At 41.2% G+C, this 17,471-nt stretch overlaps 2 protein-coding genes across 2 annotated transcripts; both read right to left on the bottom strand.

Moving 5' to 3' along the window:
- Window positions 1-340: 340 nt before the first annotated feature.
- Window positions 341-3,539, bottom strand: LOC115749967 (ankyrin repeat-containing protein At5g02620-like). Its single transcript, XM_030687023.2, has 3 exons — window positions 2,830-3,539; window positions 1,052-1,581; window positions 341-967 (listed from the first exon to the last, which is right to left on the bottom strand). The coding sequence occupies exons 1-3, from the start codon at window positions 3,428-3,430 to the stop codon at window positions 341-343; spliced, it is 1,758 nt and encodes a 585-aa protein (XP_030542883.2). The 5' UTR covers window positions 3,431-3,539.
- A 6,514-nt stretch (window positions 3,540-10,053) lies between these two features.
- Window positions 10,054-14,743, bottom strand: LOC115749966 (protein ACCELERATED CELL DEATH 6-like). Its single transcript, XM_048275156.1, has 4 exons — window positions 14,044-14,743; window positions 11,690-12,219; window positions 10,798-11,576; window positions 10,054-10,609 (listed from the first exon to the last, which is right to left on the bottom strand). Exons 1-4 carry the CDS (start codon window positions 14,741-14,743, stop codon window positions 10,054-10,056), a joined length of 2,565 nt encoding a protein of 854 aa, XP_048131113.1.
- Window positions 14,744-17,471: the final 2,728 nt, after the last annotated feature.

The raw sequence follows: 17,471 nt of genomic DNA, 5'->3' as shown, positions 1-17,471 counted from the left end.
TTTCTCCACCTTACATTATGCTCAAAACAAACTCACAAGTGTTATTTTACAATCTCGTCACCGTGATTCAGAAACCTTACATAGATGAAAACTCATAATTACATCAAAAATAGGAAATCCATTTTAACTGACTCTAATTAGGAATCCAAATCCGACCAAGATTTGTTATTACTATATATGTTCGGGCAACCAAAACTCCTATCAGAATTTTCACAGATTAAATCACGTGGCCGGACTTTGGATCGCGTTTGGTCAAGGGTTCAAAACTACCTGCCATCCCAATAGAGAACTAAAATTCGTAATAGCAAACCAAAATCCATAATTTAACTATGGCATTGCTTTATTTCTTTGCTATTTGGGAACCGATGATGTACTTGAGCCTTCTGAGGCGGGAAATCAAGGAGAGGCTGATCTCATACAAGGAAAAAATCTGTGCCAGCCTGAAGAGAAACAAGCGGGTGATGGCATCGAAGGCAGTGCCAGCTATGTTAGTCATGGTGTGGACATATCTTTGATCGGGTAAAACAGCATGGAGAGCCGTCATGAACGATACACCGATCGATAGCAGCGCAATGTATGTGAGCACAGCCGCGATCACGTAGCAATGTACATAACGTCTCTTGCTGAAAGCGGCGCCCCAGAGTATGACGGAAGCGGCCATTATGGAGCAGGTCATTGCGATTGTGTCGGAGATGATGAACCGCTTGAGATAACGGCTTGATCGGAGAAGGGCCGCCCCTTGGCCGGGGCCAGCGTTGCTGTTATAACCGCCGGGCATTGTGAAAGCCGGCGTGAACGTCACAACTGTGATGAGTGTCGTGATCATCAACAAGGTCCGACAATTTTTCTTGTAACTTTTTTCTGAATCCAAGACACCAGCTTTTTGTTCATTTGTCCTGGGGGGAAATCCTCCTCGGAGATTCCAAAATTGAGGGAGGCCTGGTTGTCGCCAATTCATCATTGCGACCTGGAAGTGAAAGGAAGAGAATTTAGATTTCGAACCATGGTGAGGAAATTTCAGTGGATTACGGCCTGGCCATAGTATACTTACTGAGGGAATTACATGTGGTTCCTTGGTTGGGTCATCTATGTCGAAGGCTGTTTCGCCTTTTATATTCCGTGCTGTTCGATCAACTCTCGTATCCCACAACGGGTAAGCCGCAATCCAACTTCTCCTTTCCATGATACTTAGATGCAAAGGAGTATTACCGTTGTGATCGGGCATATTTATTTGGCCCTCGAGCTCGACAGTGTCCAATATATATCTGACAACATTTGCTCTTCCACTTAGGACTGCAACATGAAGAATGTTTTGGCCCTTTTGGTCTACCAATTCTCCAGCATCTGGGCATTGCCGAATAATCTCTTTTATAACCTTGGCATGTCCATTACTTGCTGCTGCATGAAGTGACGAAAGACCATCGGTATCCACCACATATGCGGTCGAGATATCGAGCTCTAACGATTGCTGGACCAATTTGTGGTATCCAGAAAAAGCTGCATAGTAGAGAGGGGTCCCGCCATGGTGGTCGGGTTCTTTGATCGGCTCCGGCTTTGCCCCGAGTAGGGCTTTCACTATATCTGTGATACATAAACAAATTATTCTTAAAAGCACACAGAAGTACTAGCAAGCATTAGGATTGAGCAATATGTAAAGATAGTTGAAAAAATTCGGACTTCGTACAAGCATATGCTAAAGTTTCCATCAGTAGATAGCGTGACTATGTCGTTATATCGGATTACATGATAATTAATATTGATATTTATATATAATAAATATATATCTATCTAAATTAACTAATATTTTTATATAGTCTATAGAATTCTAAATAATTCGAATTATGTTCTAGTTCTAAATTAATGAAGCGATTACTTATAGGAATGATTCATTAGAGCTATTATAAATGATTACTTATAGGAATAATTTGATTTTTTTTTTTTTTTGAGTTCTCTTATAGAAGGTACACTCTACTCGAAGGAAAGGAAAAGATAAGAAGAAAAATGAAAGATGCAATAAAGATAAATGCATTCCAAACCATAATGAATAAGACATTCCTATGTTGTCATTCAGAAAAGAGAAAAAAAAGTAATCCACCATTTGGGTATTCCAAATTGCACGAGAAAAATGAGAGTGAAAGAGACATATTTATATTATGGTGTATATAATATCCATCCACATTGAATTGCAGATAAAGAAATAATAGAATTATTTCTGATGGATCAAATGTAGGTCTCTGAAAGAGATAGAGATTAAAGAAGATAGAAAAGAAATTCAAAGAACGAGAAAACGCTTTTTCTATGGTTTATATTGAAAAAGAAAAAATCGGCATCTAATTCAAATAAATGCAAGATTTCAACATAAATAAAAGGGGGATATGGCAAAATTGGTAGACGCTACAGACTTAATTGGATTGAGTCTCGGTATGGAAACCTACTAAGTGACAACTTTCAAATTCAGTGAACCCTTGGAATTAAAGATGGGCAATCCTGAGCCAAGTCCTGTTTTACGAAAATCAACAAAACAACAAGAGTTCATAAAGCGAGAATAAAAAAAGAATAGGATAGGTGCAGAGACTCAATGGGAGCTGTTCTAACAAAGCGAGTTGACCACGTTGTGTTGGTAAAGGAATCTTTTTCTCGAAACTCGAGAAAGGAACGGATAAACCTTTGTACATACGTATACGTATTGACTAATGACGACACGAATTTTTTAGAAGGAAAGGATTGATGTGAATCAATTCTAAGGTGTTGAACTTGGTCCAAGAACTTAGCATCTTTGGCTAGTACTTCAGAGCATGATATCTTGCAGGTCAAGAAACAGAGAGTTACCAGAATGTCTCGTGCTTACAGCAGCGTGCAAAGCTGTCTGGCCATCTGATCCACCATGAGCAGATAAATGGCACGATGTCAAGATCCAGTTTACAATCTCTTTCATGCCCCCTCTAGCAGCCAAGTACAATGGGGATTCTCCTGCACGATTTTCGCAAAGTACAAGATGAGAATCGGCATTTATTAACAACCTAACCACTTGCGAATGGTTGTTTCTAATCGCCTCATGCAGGACTGTGTTGTTCATTTTATTTCCCCATCTCAGCATCTCGAACCTGCGGTCACAACCGTTTTCAATGTCCAGCTGAGAAGGAGAGGTGGATGTGATCTCTCTGACCAAAAACTTCACGACTGGAAGATGGCCAGCCTGTGAAGCTATATGCAGGGGAGTGTCTCCCTCGGAATTCCGCTGCATGAGAAGGGACTTGCATCGGCTGTAGATCTCCGCGATAACTGGAGTATTCCTAGATCTAGCAGCGACATGGAGGGCCGTGTTTCCTTGAGGAGTGCACCTCAGGAGTATGCTTGGATCTCTATCGAGAAGCTCCTTGAGGGAGTGAACATCACCGGAGTTTGCATATCGATACAGCCTCGGATCCATTTTCTTGGGAGAGGAATAAACTTATGTTGCTCCAACTGTATAGATAAAGATGATAATAATGTACTTCGACTTAAGGCTTCCAACATGGAGAGTAAGTATGCTTTCCAACCCCTTAGCACACGCTAGAAAGTCGATGTCAAGTTGAAAACGCTCGGCGTGTATAATGCGTAGAAAGTCTGGGTCAACGGGGGAAGACGACCGGGGAAAACAAAACAAATGTAGACTAGTCAACGAATCTAGAAAATGGGGACGCTCAGCTCTTATAAGGCCCAAAAATATGATTTCATTAATTCTAATCTTTGTTTAGACATTTAATTTAGGGACAGTGAAGAAATTGGCCATATAATTTTTTTATATATATATTTTGAACTTTATTCGTTTTTGTCTTAGCCATAAATCTGAGTTTGAGATGGCAGAAAATTTCCTCTTGTTTGAATGCACCACACTTATTCGATGAAATGCCAGAACCAAATTAGTATTAATTTATCTTTAATTTTTTATTACTTGAAGTGTGTTTCAATTAATCTTACGTCATAGGAACTTCCCGTTTTGCTGTTGCTGCTCTATTCCAATGTTATCGGGCAAAAAATAGAAGATATCTTTTTTATTTTATTTTTTGTTCTATGTTCTGTGTAGAGCAACAAAGCCCACCATCTGACCAAAAACAATAATAATAATAATAATAATAATAATAATAATAATAATAATAATAATAATAATAATAAAGCTCAATTTTTTATGGGTCTTAATGGGTCCGCACCAAATCCAAAATTGACCCATTTGATTTTTACGATCTTTTTACCTCCCCTGCTAGAGTTGAGCATTGTCCGGATTGATCCAGTTCTCTCAAGAATCGGGACTAGACTGGTGATCATGGTTCTCAATTTCTGAAACTTGAGATTGTCCGGAGGTACCTGGAATTAGTGGTCCAATAGAACCGGTAAAATTAAAATAAAAAGGAAATGCATTTTGAAAAATGGACTTGTTCGATATTCACATATCTACATATAATATTCTCGTGATTCACATGGAGGATGTTCATATCACAGTGAATATTGAATACAACGATATTGTATGTAATTATGTAAATCTCATTTCTACGTGCAATATTATATTTAACGAGAAAACATTTACTGAATTTTTTCCGATGTGCGAGATCTCTTTCTTTATCTAGAATCTCATTTCTATGTAGACCATTTATATTTAGAAAGTTAAAAAAAAATTAAAAATTTATTAGTTCATCGGTTCGATTTCCCCCTCAGAACTAGAAATTGAACCACCCGGACACTGGTTCCATCTTGAGGAATTAAGGACCGGACCGGTGACCTCAAAACCGGGCCAAACCCGTCGGTCCGGTCGAGACAGTCTATCTTGCTCAACCGTATCAACTGGTCCCAAAATGAAAGCACACAAATCAGACACAATTTGAGAATCTACGAAAACGCACAATGACCGATTATCAGCTGGTTCGGTGAGGGTGGGGAGTGGTCGTCGGGTTCAAAGAGCCTAGATAAGAAGAAGCTCTTGGTATGCTCTTTTAGGATGGCGAAGGAGGCGGTAATTGACCGAAATAGGGAATAGCGATTCCATGATGAATATATATGAAAATACATGTGCATGTGTGTGTAAATTGGAATTACCTCACCGACGCACCTTTTGATGTAATGGTAACTTTTTCTTTGGAACTCCAAAGTAAAGCATTCTCAGGTGAAAGCACTCATAGGATTAGTGACCTGTTAAAAAGGTGCTCACATGTATGCCAAATGATAAAATCGTAAAGCTCAATTTGGAATAGATGAAAGTGGACAATATTTCAAATGAATTAATCCAGAGTGTGACAATATAATATACCGAACATAGTAAATAACAAAAACCCTTCAGCGTTAAGGGAAACAAGTAAAACGTCAAACTCTCTCTCATCTTTTGCTAAACACCTCCTCCACCTCTCTCTAGTCTCTCTCCTTCCTCTGCTGTCGTACGTAGAAAGCGTGAACGGTGACATTGCAGTCGAGAGACGGTTGACCTCGTCAATGGGCGACTCCGCTGCGACCTCGTCGGAAGATTCTCGCACTCGGACAAGCCGCCCTCGAATTGACCCTCGGGCTCGGCGATTCCCGCCTCTTCAAGTCCCCGCGAGCCAGCCCCATCATCTTGACGGCCAAGGACTTGCCTTCGTTTCATCCTTGCCGCCTCCGTCTGCGTCACCTTCTTCTTCGTAACGTATGGTTCAAGCAAAATGGATGGTGGGGATTTTTCTTGAAGGATTCGTCAAGTGAGGTAAGCCCCCTGTGAAGAAGGAACGAACCAACAAAGGTGAAAAAAGAAAAAAAAAAAAAAAAGGGAAAAATGAGCATCTTTGGACTTTTAATTTGTTTAATATGGTCACGAACTTTAACCTAACGTGTAATATCGTCCCTGAAATATTAATTTATTTAACGCGGTCCTTGAACTTTTGATACATGTTCAATTTAGTCTGTGACCTATATGAAAATGTTTAATGACGTTTGTGAACTTGAATTAATGGGAGGACGACATTGAATACTATAAATGATCATGAATTGAAAGTTCAAAGACTATATTAAAAATAAGAGAAAAAAATTTGGAATCAATTTGAACCTTAGTTGCAGTTCGGATACCTAAAAAAAAAAAAATTTAGAATCTGATTTGAACCTTAGTTGTGGTTCGAGTACTACGTGGTTTGGGTCACTAGAAATGAGCATTGTTCATACTGGGTTCGGTTCGGCTATTAGTGTGAAACAACCCGAACCGAACTGTCGGCAACCTACTCCCAGCCCAAACTTTGTTGTGTACTTGCATCGGCTGTTGATCTCCGCGATAACTGGCGTATTCCTAGATCTAGCAGCGACATGGAGGGCCGTGTTTCCTTGAGGAGTGCACCTCAGGAGTATGCTCGGATCTCTATCGAGAACCTCCTTGAGGGAGTGAACATAACCGGAGTTTGCATATCGGTACAGCCTCGGATCCATTTTCTTGGGAGAGGAAAAACCCATGTTGCTCCAACTGTATAGATGAAGATGATAATAATGTACTTCGACTTAAGGCTTCCAACATGGAGAATAAGTATGCTTTCCAACCCCTTAGAACGCGCTAGAAAGTCGATGTCAAGTTGAAAAAGCTCGTCGTGTAAAATGCGTGGAAAGTCTGGGTCAACGGAGGAAGACGACCAGGGAAAACAAAACAAATGTAGACTAGTCAACGAATCTAGAAAATGGGGACGCTCAGCTCTTATAAGGCCCAAAAATATGATTTCATTAATTCTAATCTTTGTTTAGACATTTAAAACTTTATTCGTTTTTGTCTTTGCCATAAATATGAGTTTGAGACGGTAGAAAATTTCCTCTTATTTGAATGCACCGCACTTATTTGATAAAATGCCAGAACCAAATTAGTATTAATTTATCTTTAATTTTTTATTACTTGAAGTGTGTTTCAATTAATCTTACGTCATAGGAACTTCCCGTTTTGCTGTTGCTGCTCTATTCCAATGTTATCGGGCAAAAAATAGACCATATCTATTTTTTTTTTTACTTTTTGTTCTATGTTCTGTGTAGGGTAACTAGATGGCTCGCTTTTATGTTGGGTGTAAAAATGGGGACCCATACCATAACTTAAACCAAAGCCCACCATCTGAACCCACCCCCCTCCCCCCCCCCCCCCAAAAAAAAGCACAATTTTTATGGGTCCGCTCCAAATCCAAAATCGATCAATTTGATTTTTACAGTCTTTTTCCCTTCCCTGCTAGAGTTGAGCATGGTTCGAATTGATCCGGTTCCCTCAAGAACCGAGGATCGGACTGGTGATCTTGGTTCTCAATTTTCGAAACTTGGGATTATCCGAAGGTTCCCGGAACCAGTGGTCCAATAGAACCGGTAAAATTAGAATAAAAAAGAAATGCATTTTGAAAAATGGATTTGTTCGATATTCACATATCTACATATAATTTACTTGTGATTCACATGGAGGATGTTCATATCACAGTGAATATTGAATACAATGATATTTTATGTAGTTATGTGGATCTCACTTTTACATGCAATATTATATTTAACAAGAAAACATTTACTGATTTTTTTTTCCATGTGCATGTCTCTTTCTTTGCCTAGAATCTCATTTTTAAGCAGGCCACTTATATTTGGAAAGTTAAAAGAAATTAAAAATTTGTCGGTTCGAATGAGCAGTCCATCAATCCGGCTCATCCTCTAATGCTCAGAGGGATCGGAGCGGCTCTCATCCTCCTTTGACTATAGGGCTGCTGCCCCACCAAACCCTTCGGCGAAAATGAAAGCACAAACACAAGATCAAATTCATTGCCATGTCGCCATGAACAGATTGTAAACAACTTCAAAATTTGGTCCCAAAATGAGAGCACACAAATCAGACACGATATGAGAAACTACGGAAACGCACAATGGCCGATTATCAGCTGGTCCGGTGAGGGTGGGGAGTGGCCGTTGAGGTCAGAGAGCTTGGATAAGAAGAAGCTCTTGGTATGCTCTTTTAGGATGACGAATGAGGCAGTAATTGACTGAAATAGGGAATAGAGATTTCTAGATGAATATAAATGGAAATATGTGTGCATGTGTGTAAAAATTGGAATTATCTCACGGACGCACCTTTTGATGTAATGGTAAATTTTTCTTTGGAATTCTAAAATTAAGCATTCTCAGGCGGGAGCACTCATATGATTGGTGAACTGTTAAGAAGGTGCCCACATCTATGCCAAATGATAAAATTGCAAGGCTGGATTTGGAATAAATTAAAGCGGATAATATTTCGAATGAATTAATCCAGAGTGTGACAATATAATATACCGAACATATTAAATAACAAAAACCCTTCGGAGTGAAGGGAAACAATTAAAACGTCAAATTTTCTCTCATCTCTTGCTAAACAGTAAACACCTCCTCCACCTCTCTCTGGATCCGGATCCCCTACCATAAAGGTAGGGGTGACATTGATGGATCTGGGCCGTCCATTTCAAAGTGGACGGCCCGGATTCATCCACATCATCTTTTAAAAGGGAGGAATTTTTTTGCGGGAAATTTTAAAATTTTAAAAAAAGTGATGTGGATCAATCCGGACCATTCATTTTTTATTTGGACGGCCCAGATCGATCATGTCACTCCTAACATTGCCAAGCAATGTTAGGGAATCCGGTTCCTCTCTCTGGCCTCTCTCCCTCCTCTGCTGTCGTACCAAGAAAACGGGAACGGTGACATTGCAGTTGAGAGACGGTTGACCTCGTCAAAGGACGACTCCGCTGCGTCCTCGTCGGAGGATTCTTTGAGCTCGGACAAGCCGCCCTCGAATTGACCCTTGGGCTCGGCGATTCCCGCCTCTTCAAGTCCCCGCGAGCCAGCCCCATCATCTTGACGGCCAAGGACTTGCCTTCGTTTCATCCTTGCTGCCTCCGTCTGCGTCATCTTCTGCTTCGGAATTTATGGTTCAAGCAAATGGATGGTGGGGATTTTGGTAAGCCCCCTGCGAGGAAGGAACGAACCAACAAAGGTGAAAAAAAGAAAAAGAAAAAATGAGCATTTTTGGACTTTTAATTTATTTAATATAATCATGAATTTTATCATAATATGCAATGTTATTCCTGAACTATTAATTTATTTAACGTGGTCCCTGAACTTTTGATACCAATTCAATTTAGTCCATGACTTGTATGAAATGTTCAATGACTCTCTAAACTTAAATTAATGGGAGGAAAATATTGAACACCATAATGATCATGCATCGAAAGTCCAGAAGCTACATTAAAAATAAGAGAAAAAGTTTGGAATCGATTTGAACCTTATTAGTTGCGGTTCGGGTACCTAAAAAAGAACAAAACTTAGAACCTGATTTGAACCTTAGTTGCGGTTCGGATCGGAACTACATAGTTCGAGTCTCTAGAAATGAGCCTTGTTCATACTGGGTTCGGTTCGGCTGTTAGTGTGAACCAACCCGAAACGAACTGTCAACTACCTAGGCCCAGCAAGAACTGCACCATATGTCTTTAATCTTTACTGTATAGAAAGCAGATTCAAAGAGAATTCTGATCTCGAAAATCAATCCAAATAACGTGAGGACCTGCAGCTCCATATATCCAAGTAGGACCTGCTGCTCCTTAGCCAAAAAGTCCTGGTCGTTAGTTGTTGCTTTTCCCTTGCGGTATAAGAATAACGTAATGGCCCGCACTGCAGTATCTAATGTGATTCCGAAGGTAAGACTCAACGACTTTGAAACGCATTCGGGAAATGAATGCAAAAGTTTGACGCGTTGGGATGGTTTGAATACAAGTGTTGAGGTATCAAGTGACATCGATGCCAGAGTCAAGGTCAATCATTTGACCGCTTTAGTCACAATTTATCAGACTGTTTCCTGTCCAGAAATTTGAGAGATGAAGTCATTCTGTTGGACGGGGACACGGAGATCTTCTGGAAACAGTTCCAGGTATCATGGAATCACTCAAAAGCATACAAATAAACAATGGCCGGGTGTTATTGGCTTAGAAAAGAAAGAAGAAACAACAGAATGATGTTTTCCTGCAGATTTCACTAAATCCATAAGGGGAATAGCTGTCAGTAATTTCTCCAACATAACATTGCTGAAGAATGTCATCCGTTTGCTCCGTGGGAATTGATGATGCACTTGAGCCTTCTGAGGTGGGAAATCACGGATAGGCAGATCTCAGAGAAGGAAAAAATCTGTGCCAGTCTGAAGAGAAACAAGCTGGTGTTAACATGGAAGACACTGCCAACTACGCAACTCACGGTGCGCACATATGTTTGGTCAGGTAAAACAGCCACAAGACCCGTCACGAACGATATTGCAGTCGACTGCAGTGCGATGCACGTCAGCACAGCAGCGATTACGTAGCAGTGCACGACAGGTCTCTTCCCGAAAGCAGAGCCCCAGAGTATGAGGGAAGCGGCCATTGTTGAACAGGTCATCGCGATAGTGTCGGAGATGATGAACCACTTGAGGTGACTGCTTGACTGGAGAAGGGCCATTCCTTGGCCCGGGCCAGCATTATTGTTATAAGCCCCGGGCATTGTGAAAGCCGCTGCAAACGTCATGGTTGTGATGAGTGTCGCCACCATCAATAACGTCTGACAGTTTTGCTTGTAAGTTTGTTCTGAATCCAAGGCACAAGCTTTTTGGTCATCTGTACTGCAGAGGAGGAAAACCATGATGAATATGAGTTCCGAGTTTGGTAAAAAATCGAGACAAGTCAACAATAGCCTAAAATTCTGACCAAAACAAAAAAAAGAAAAAACAATAGCCTAAAATCAGCAACAAAGGAAGGAACACTGACAGTGCTTGGAACGTAAACCAACCCTTACATATATGGATATCACCATGATCTGCGAGACGAGAAGCGATTCGTAAGTGGCCCCAAATAAATACCAACTGATTCACTCCAGTTGCGTTTGTCATCGAATGACTCAGTTTCATTGCCGGACTTCTCACTTCGACTGAAACTCCGGGGCTTCTTCCAGCTCTCCATGCTGAGGTGCCGATGAAGAAACACAGGAGTAGAAGTGAAGCTCTTGAACTCAAAATACTTTATCAGGAACGGAACGCTCAACCCGATGACCCACACGGCATACCCTAACCATTTGACGTCGGTCGATATGACGCTGACCAGTCCCGTCATGAAGGCTACCAAGGTCCCCCCGAGGGAGAGGTAAAGCAGATTCTTGCTGTACACGATGGCCCTCCTCAAGGCCGTATCGTCGGCAAGCATGGCTGCGATCAAGATGAATAGGACCGTCAGGGAAGTAGAGGAGGCGAGGACGTCGGCTATGATGAAGACCTTGAACGCGGGTTGGTGGATGAGGATAGGGTGGCCAGGTTTTAGTTGGCAGTCTGGAGAGTCGTGGAAGTTGCATAAGGGGGATGGCTGCGGTACAGGAGCGCCAATGTTGTTGTCGTCAGGCGTCAAACCGCCGGGCAATGTAAAGGCGGCGGCAAAAGTGACGGTAGCAAGGAGGGCGGCGACGATAGAGAGGGCGTTGGCATGGCCCTTGAGGTCGGCGTCGGGCTTGTCGAGGCGGGTGGGGGGATTGTCGGAGTGGTTCCAGGAGTGAGGCTTTCGGCCGGGCGGGAGGGACTTCAGGTATCGGTAGAGGAATTCCTGCAGAAAAGCAATTCTGATCAGCAGGAATCCCATCTGTTTTGACATTTTTTCGAATTGTGGATTTGGTTAGAATTGGAAATATCATTTCATGGCGAGGAGCTAATAATTACCTGCTTCTTGGTGTATTGCCACCGGGACTCACAAATATCCAGAAACGTGCGGCCAGCTTTATTCTTGGCCCTCAGATCCACCTCAGGCATCTTCAGCAACCTCTTCACCATTCTGTAGTTCAGGTCCTCAGCCGCCACGTGCAACGGCGTGTTGCCACCGCGGTCGGCTTCGTTCACCAGCCTCACCACCTCGGGCTCCTTCAACACTGCCTTAGAGCGGCTCAGCTCGCACTTCAGCGCGAAGTGAGCCGCATTCCGACCCTCCTCGTTGGAGATCTCGACCGTGTCGGGACAGTGCTTGAGGATCTCTCTCAGGACGCTGAGGTGGCCCAACGAGGCGGCTTCAAGCAGCGGGGTTCGGCCATTGACGTCCTTGACGTAGGCCGAAGAAGGGTCGGTTTGGAGGAGGTGAGCGACAATGTCCTTCGCTTTGACTTTCGCTGCGAAGTGCAGGGGTGTTCTTCCGTTGCTGTCGTCGGGCTTGTTGATCATATTCGTTCCATCGAAACAGATGAGAGCTTCCACGCAACCTAGGACACGAGGAAGAAGAACTCGTTAGAAGAGTAGATGGAAATGTAATAAAAGGAATGGTTTCTTGATATGTGGTTTAACTAGGTCTAACATAGCATCTAGATGATAACTTCTCCCAATTATGATTGGTGGGAAGTAAACTAAATTTGGATTAAAGGATTAGGGTTCTCTTGGAACATGCATTTTCTGGCCTAAGTTTAGTTACGGGTAACGCTGGAATGTATACGTTATAACTTAGAAGTAGGCTTGGACAAAGTGGTGACCAAACTAGGTTGAAGAATGCTATGATCTCAAATTGAATTACCTTACCTAATCATGAGAACAATTACCCATGCTCAACTGTTCACACTTTGAAAGTATAATCATGTTGCCATATAAATATAAAGTACTTTGTTCTTGGTTGAAATTGAAGGTTGACTATGAGTTCTTATGAGAAATTTATGAAGAAAGTCCTGAATCTATTGTATTTGTTCCAATTGAGTCCTAAACTCTTTGATTTGATCAATTTATTCCTAAAAGTTTTGACAATTTTGCAATTTATTTTGGTCACAATTTCCCAATTTAGTCCTACACTATTTGATTATTTGTCAATTTTATTCTAAACTTTTTTGACAATTTTTCGATTTACTCCTTTCATCCTATTTTGGCCGGAAATTGTTGATGTAGCGGTATAGTCAGCGTTGAACGTGCCACATAGGACTACTAGAGCTAACGCAGACTAATTTTATCAAAATTTAATTATTCTAAACTTTTTATTGTTATTTTTTTTATTTTTCCTTTCCTTTCTTTTCTAACCCTAGGCCGGCGAGGTCCCCGACGGACCCTTGCCTGGTCTATGCGTGGGCATCGTAGCCCTAGCCGGCCTAGGGTTAGGAAAAAAAGAAAATCATAGATTTTTCAAAACTTACAAAATTGTCTATGTCGGTATGATCGTGCTACGTAGTATGGCCGATCTTGACTAGACTGTCTCGTCGCCGATTTTTGGGTAAAATTAATCGAAAACACTAAATTGGTAAATTGTCAAAATACTTATGAATGTTTATAACTAAATTGGCAAATTATCAAAAGGTTTAGTACTTAATTAGCTCAATTGAAAGGTTTAGAACTAAATTAGTAAATTGTTAAAAGTTTTAGGACTAAATGGTCACAAATCATTTGTAAATAGTGTTAAGGCCAGTAGACGTGTAGAGTTTTTCCATATTTGTTAAATATTTTCAGTCTATTAGTAGATTGTTATTTCCATTCTGATACTTTAAAAATCCATTTCCACAATGCTTTCGAGTTTCGACATATCTCATTTGACTTGTAAGAGTGAGACCAACTAACACGAATGACCACAACAAATTATTCTAAAAGCTTAAGCTATTAGATGAATGATCACAGTAAACTATTTTAAAAGCTTAAGCTATTAGATAAATGCTTGAATCAATTTTTAATTGTTCTATCAAAATCATGGACGTATCCTTCATTTTTTGGTTGATGACGTACAAAGAGAGAGAGAAAAATCAACTACAATAATGGTTATCATTAGATGGGATTGACCTAAAAAATCTGCATAATTAATGTGTACCTACCTTAATGCTTGCAAGTTGCAAAGGTTAGTTATAGAAATAAGTACGTAGATTTAAGGCTAAAAGGAGAAAGGTTCGTGTCCTACAGTAATACTACACTGACTAATAAAGTGTATCAAGTCTAATTTACTATTCAATCTCCCATTGGCCGATGGATTGTATGCGTGCTTAACAGGCATGTTTAAGATTAATCTCTCAAAGAAATGAAGGACGACGAATTTAGCCATTTAAGCATGTAATTAGTTGACCTACCAATGCTTCCAGCAAGAACAGCAGCATGCAAGGGGTTTTGACCGTCCGGGCCCCTCAAAGGCCCATCCCAAACACGTGCTCCACCACCATGCCTCAAGTACTCCACCATCTTCTTCACTACGCTCTCAACCCCTAACGCCGCCCCCACGTAAAGCGCGCTCTCGCCGGACTCGTTCACGCTCCCCACCGTCTCTTTATCTTCCCACAGATACATCCCCATCTTCTTATCCCCGTTCCTCAGCGCCTCGTGCAAAGCTGTGTTCCCCCCGTTGTTCTTTAATCTCAGCAAGCTGTTATCGGTCCCGGCCGTCCCCTCGTGCGGCTCGGCCATGGAGAGGATGGCCTCCGCGATGTGATAGCAGCCTGTCTGCGCCACGACATGGAGGGGCGTGTCGCCGCGGGAGTTGCGCTTGGCCGCGAGCTTGGGGCACTTGTGGAGGACCTGCTGGATGAAGTCCTTGTGGCCCGACTCCACGGCGAGGTGAACGAGGTTGTTGCGATTGTGGGTCTCTAGTAGTAGGGCTTCTTCCTCGTCTGTATTGCCTCCGTGTTTCAGGCGGATCGAGTTTTCAAGGTAAGGGAAGTTGCCTTCTCTGGCTGCTTTGTACATGCTTGAGTCCATGCACTTCTTTGCCATCACTGGGGGTTTAACGTCCTCATCCATCTTCGACTCTTCTTCTTCTGGAATTGCAGGCTTCATTTTTAGCGTGTGGAGAAAACAAATGATGGAGTTATTGAGTTGTGAGGCGGAGATGAAGGGTGGAGTCGCGGTACCATAAGATTTATTAGGGTTCGTGTGTGGTTATGGAGGGCCCACTTTCCAGGTAAAGGTCCGGAGAATAAGCCTCAGGCGTCTTTGATTTGCGAGGAAGACTTTAATCGTACCTCCAAAATTATCAGTTAGATTAGTCAACTAATCAAATCATTTAGACATGAGCGTCGTTTAATCTGCACGTACCCACTCGATTGATACTATTGAGAAGGGAACTTAATCTAAAAACACGAGATGAAGAGATGGCCTTAGAAATTGCGGTTGAGAGGGGATCGACGACGAGGACATCGACCGCCTAATCGCCCGCCGGAAACTCTTCGAACCTAGTCTTGCTTCTTTCCGGCCTCGGAAACACGGGGTATAGAAGAAACACAGCCTACCTCTCTCTCTCTCTCTTCCTGTCTCCCCTTGTCCAGATTTTTCCTTCTTAGCCGCCATCCACTGATTTTTCTCAAAGAAAGATGAGCCGACAACTGGCTAATGTCAACTTACTTGGTAATAACGCCTTGCGATAACATATTAGGTAGTCTTGGCTTGCCAATGCATTGGCGAGACACCCCATTTAATGATCAGCACATGTCCAGATTGGGCCCAAATTTCAAATTTTTTTTAAATTTATTTCTCATTCACTTTTCATCTTCCGTAAACACTCCCATGGTCCACCTTCTCTCTGCAAATTCGCCGGCCAGCTAAAATTCACCGGATGGACTGAATTGGCATAATTGTAAAATATTTAGGATTGAATAGGTAAAAACAAAAGTTTAGAACTGAATGAGCATAATTGTAATAAATTTAGGACTTTTTTTTATAATTTTTCCGTACAACGGAGATTTTGGTACAAAATCTTGCGCAGCTTAATGACGCAAGTCGATGGACCCAACTTGACCATTTCGGGTCGAATAGTCGCAATAGCGTGCCCGCTCTTTGTCAAACTTTCCAAGTGGGGAGAAAAGAACAAAGACCAAGACTAGAACGAAGACCTTTCAACCATGTCGTTGGCTCCGATTGCTTGTGGAAATTTCAATGATTCCCGACAGCAGTATACAAAAACGGTGAACATGAGGAAATATCGGTTCCGATTGCTCGTGCGAATCGTGTGATGAGACTCATCAACGCGAACCCAACGTTCCCATGATTTTGTACTAATCGAAGCAATTTTTGGGTCGTGTTAAAATGCGGAGAAGATCGATGATGTGAAATTTGACGTGGCGGACGCTTTGGGAGTTAGACGGGAACAAGCAATGTTATGAGCAAAGAACGGAGTTGGAGTGTGTGAAATGAAGTCGGATAAGAGGTTTCCATCATGGATAACTACACATGTGATCTGTGAAATTTGACCAAATGTGTAATGTTGTCTTTGAATTTTTAATTTGTTCAATATTATCCATAAAATTTTAGCCCATTGTGCAATATCATCTTAACTTTCAATTTACTCAATGTGGTTCCTGAATATTTTGTAAATGTACAATCGGGTCTGTAACCTATATAAAGATATCCAATTTTATCGGTTTATTAGTTCAAGTTTAGGGACAACATTAAACGTTTTCATATAGTCCAGTGACTAAATTGAATATGTGCTAAAAATTCAATTAAGTTAATGAAAATAACCTCGAAAGAATTAAGTGATCAAAAATCACAAATGAAGATGAGAGAATTGTAATTTATTGAAAATGCAAAAGCTACATGTATTCATGAAAATACAAGACTGTCTATATTGATACAATAAGATTGTTTTATTCCACCGATTTCTATTATTTGCCGTTCTTTTTTGTACAACCTTCTTTCCTTCTCTTACTAACGTGCTTAAGATACGCACATTAGAGATTGAGAGAGGTATAACAGAATGCCACATGTCCAGGCAGCAACTAAACCTTTCCCCACTGAAAATGAGTTCTAGATCCATCCCTTAATGTAGTATGACATTATTTTTGAGTTAGAAGAACTTTGGGCTGGACCATTGATGAAGTGAGCCAAGTGGAGGTATGTATCATCTAATTTATCACGTCAGGTTCGCTGAATTGGCAATGTAGTATACAAGAAAGGAAGGCTAGTTTATCATATATAGGAAAAAAATTGTCCCAAAAGTCCTAAACTTATTGCAATTTGATCAATTGAGTTTATAAACTTTTAATTTGCCAATGTAGTGTATCAGGCCAATTTTGGCCAAAAGTTATTGACGTGGATATCGACCATCCTACGTGGCATGGTTGACATAGACGTAGAATTTTTGAATTTTTTTCATTAATTTATTTTTTCTTTTTTGTACTGTTAAGGACTAGCAAGGGGCTGCCGGCCAATGGCCGAGGCCCGGCGACCCCCACTAGCTATTGGGCAAGGATGAGGGCTGCCAAGCCCTGGTCAGCAGCGTGCGAGGGTGGCACCCTTGTTGGCTCTTAATAAATAAAAAAATAAATAATTCATAAAATAGATTTAAAAATTAAAAAACAGCATTGTTTGTGTCTCGTAAAACGATTGACATTCATGTAAGCCATGTAGGCGCCGCTTTTAGAAAAAAGAAAAAAAATTCATAAAAAAAAATTCATAAAAATTCGTAAATAGATATACAAATTAAAAAAATTTACACGTCAAAGTCGTCCATGCCACGTAAGATGGTCAACGTTCATTGTTATAAATTTCCTGCTAAATTTGGCCAGTT

Source organism: Rhodamnia argentea, chromosome 2 (assembly GCF_020921035.1).
Source record: "Rhodamnia argentea isolate NSW1041297 chromosome 2, ASM2092103v1, whole genome shotgun sequence".
Taxonomy (NCBI): domain Eukaryota; kingdom Viridiplantae; phylum Streptophyta; class Magnoliopsida; order Myrtales; family Myrtaceae; genus Rhodamnia; species Rhodamnia argentea.
This window is presented reverse-complemented; position numbering and strand designations above follow the sequence as displayed.

Bases quoted from the DNA above. Each gene is read 5' to 3' on its own strand.
- LOC115749967 (XM_030687023.2), bottom strand. From the start codon at position 3,430: ATGGATCCGAGGCTGTATCGATATGCAAACTCCGGTGATGTTCACTCC. The intron at 1,582-2,829 runs GTAACTCTCTGT...TATGTATCACAG, and splicing joins TGTAAGCACGAGACATTCTG to ATATAGTGAAAGCCCTACTC. The intron at 968-1,051 runs GTAAGTATACTA...TTTCACTTCCAG, and splicing joins AACCACATGTAATTCCCTCA to GTCGCAATGATGAATTGGCG.
- LOC115749966 (XM_048275156.1), bottom strand. From the start codon at position 14,743: ATGAAGCCTGCAATTCCAGAAGAAGAAGAGTCGAAGATGGATGAGGAC. The intron at 12,220-14,043 runs GTAGGTCAACTA...CTCGTGTCCTAG, and splicing joins TGTTCTTGCTGGAAGCATTG to GTTGCGTGGAAGCTCTCATC. The intron at 10,610-10,797 runs GTGATATCCATA...CCTCCTCTGCAG, and splicing joins TTCTCGTCTCGCAGATCATG to TACAGATGACCAAAAAGCTT.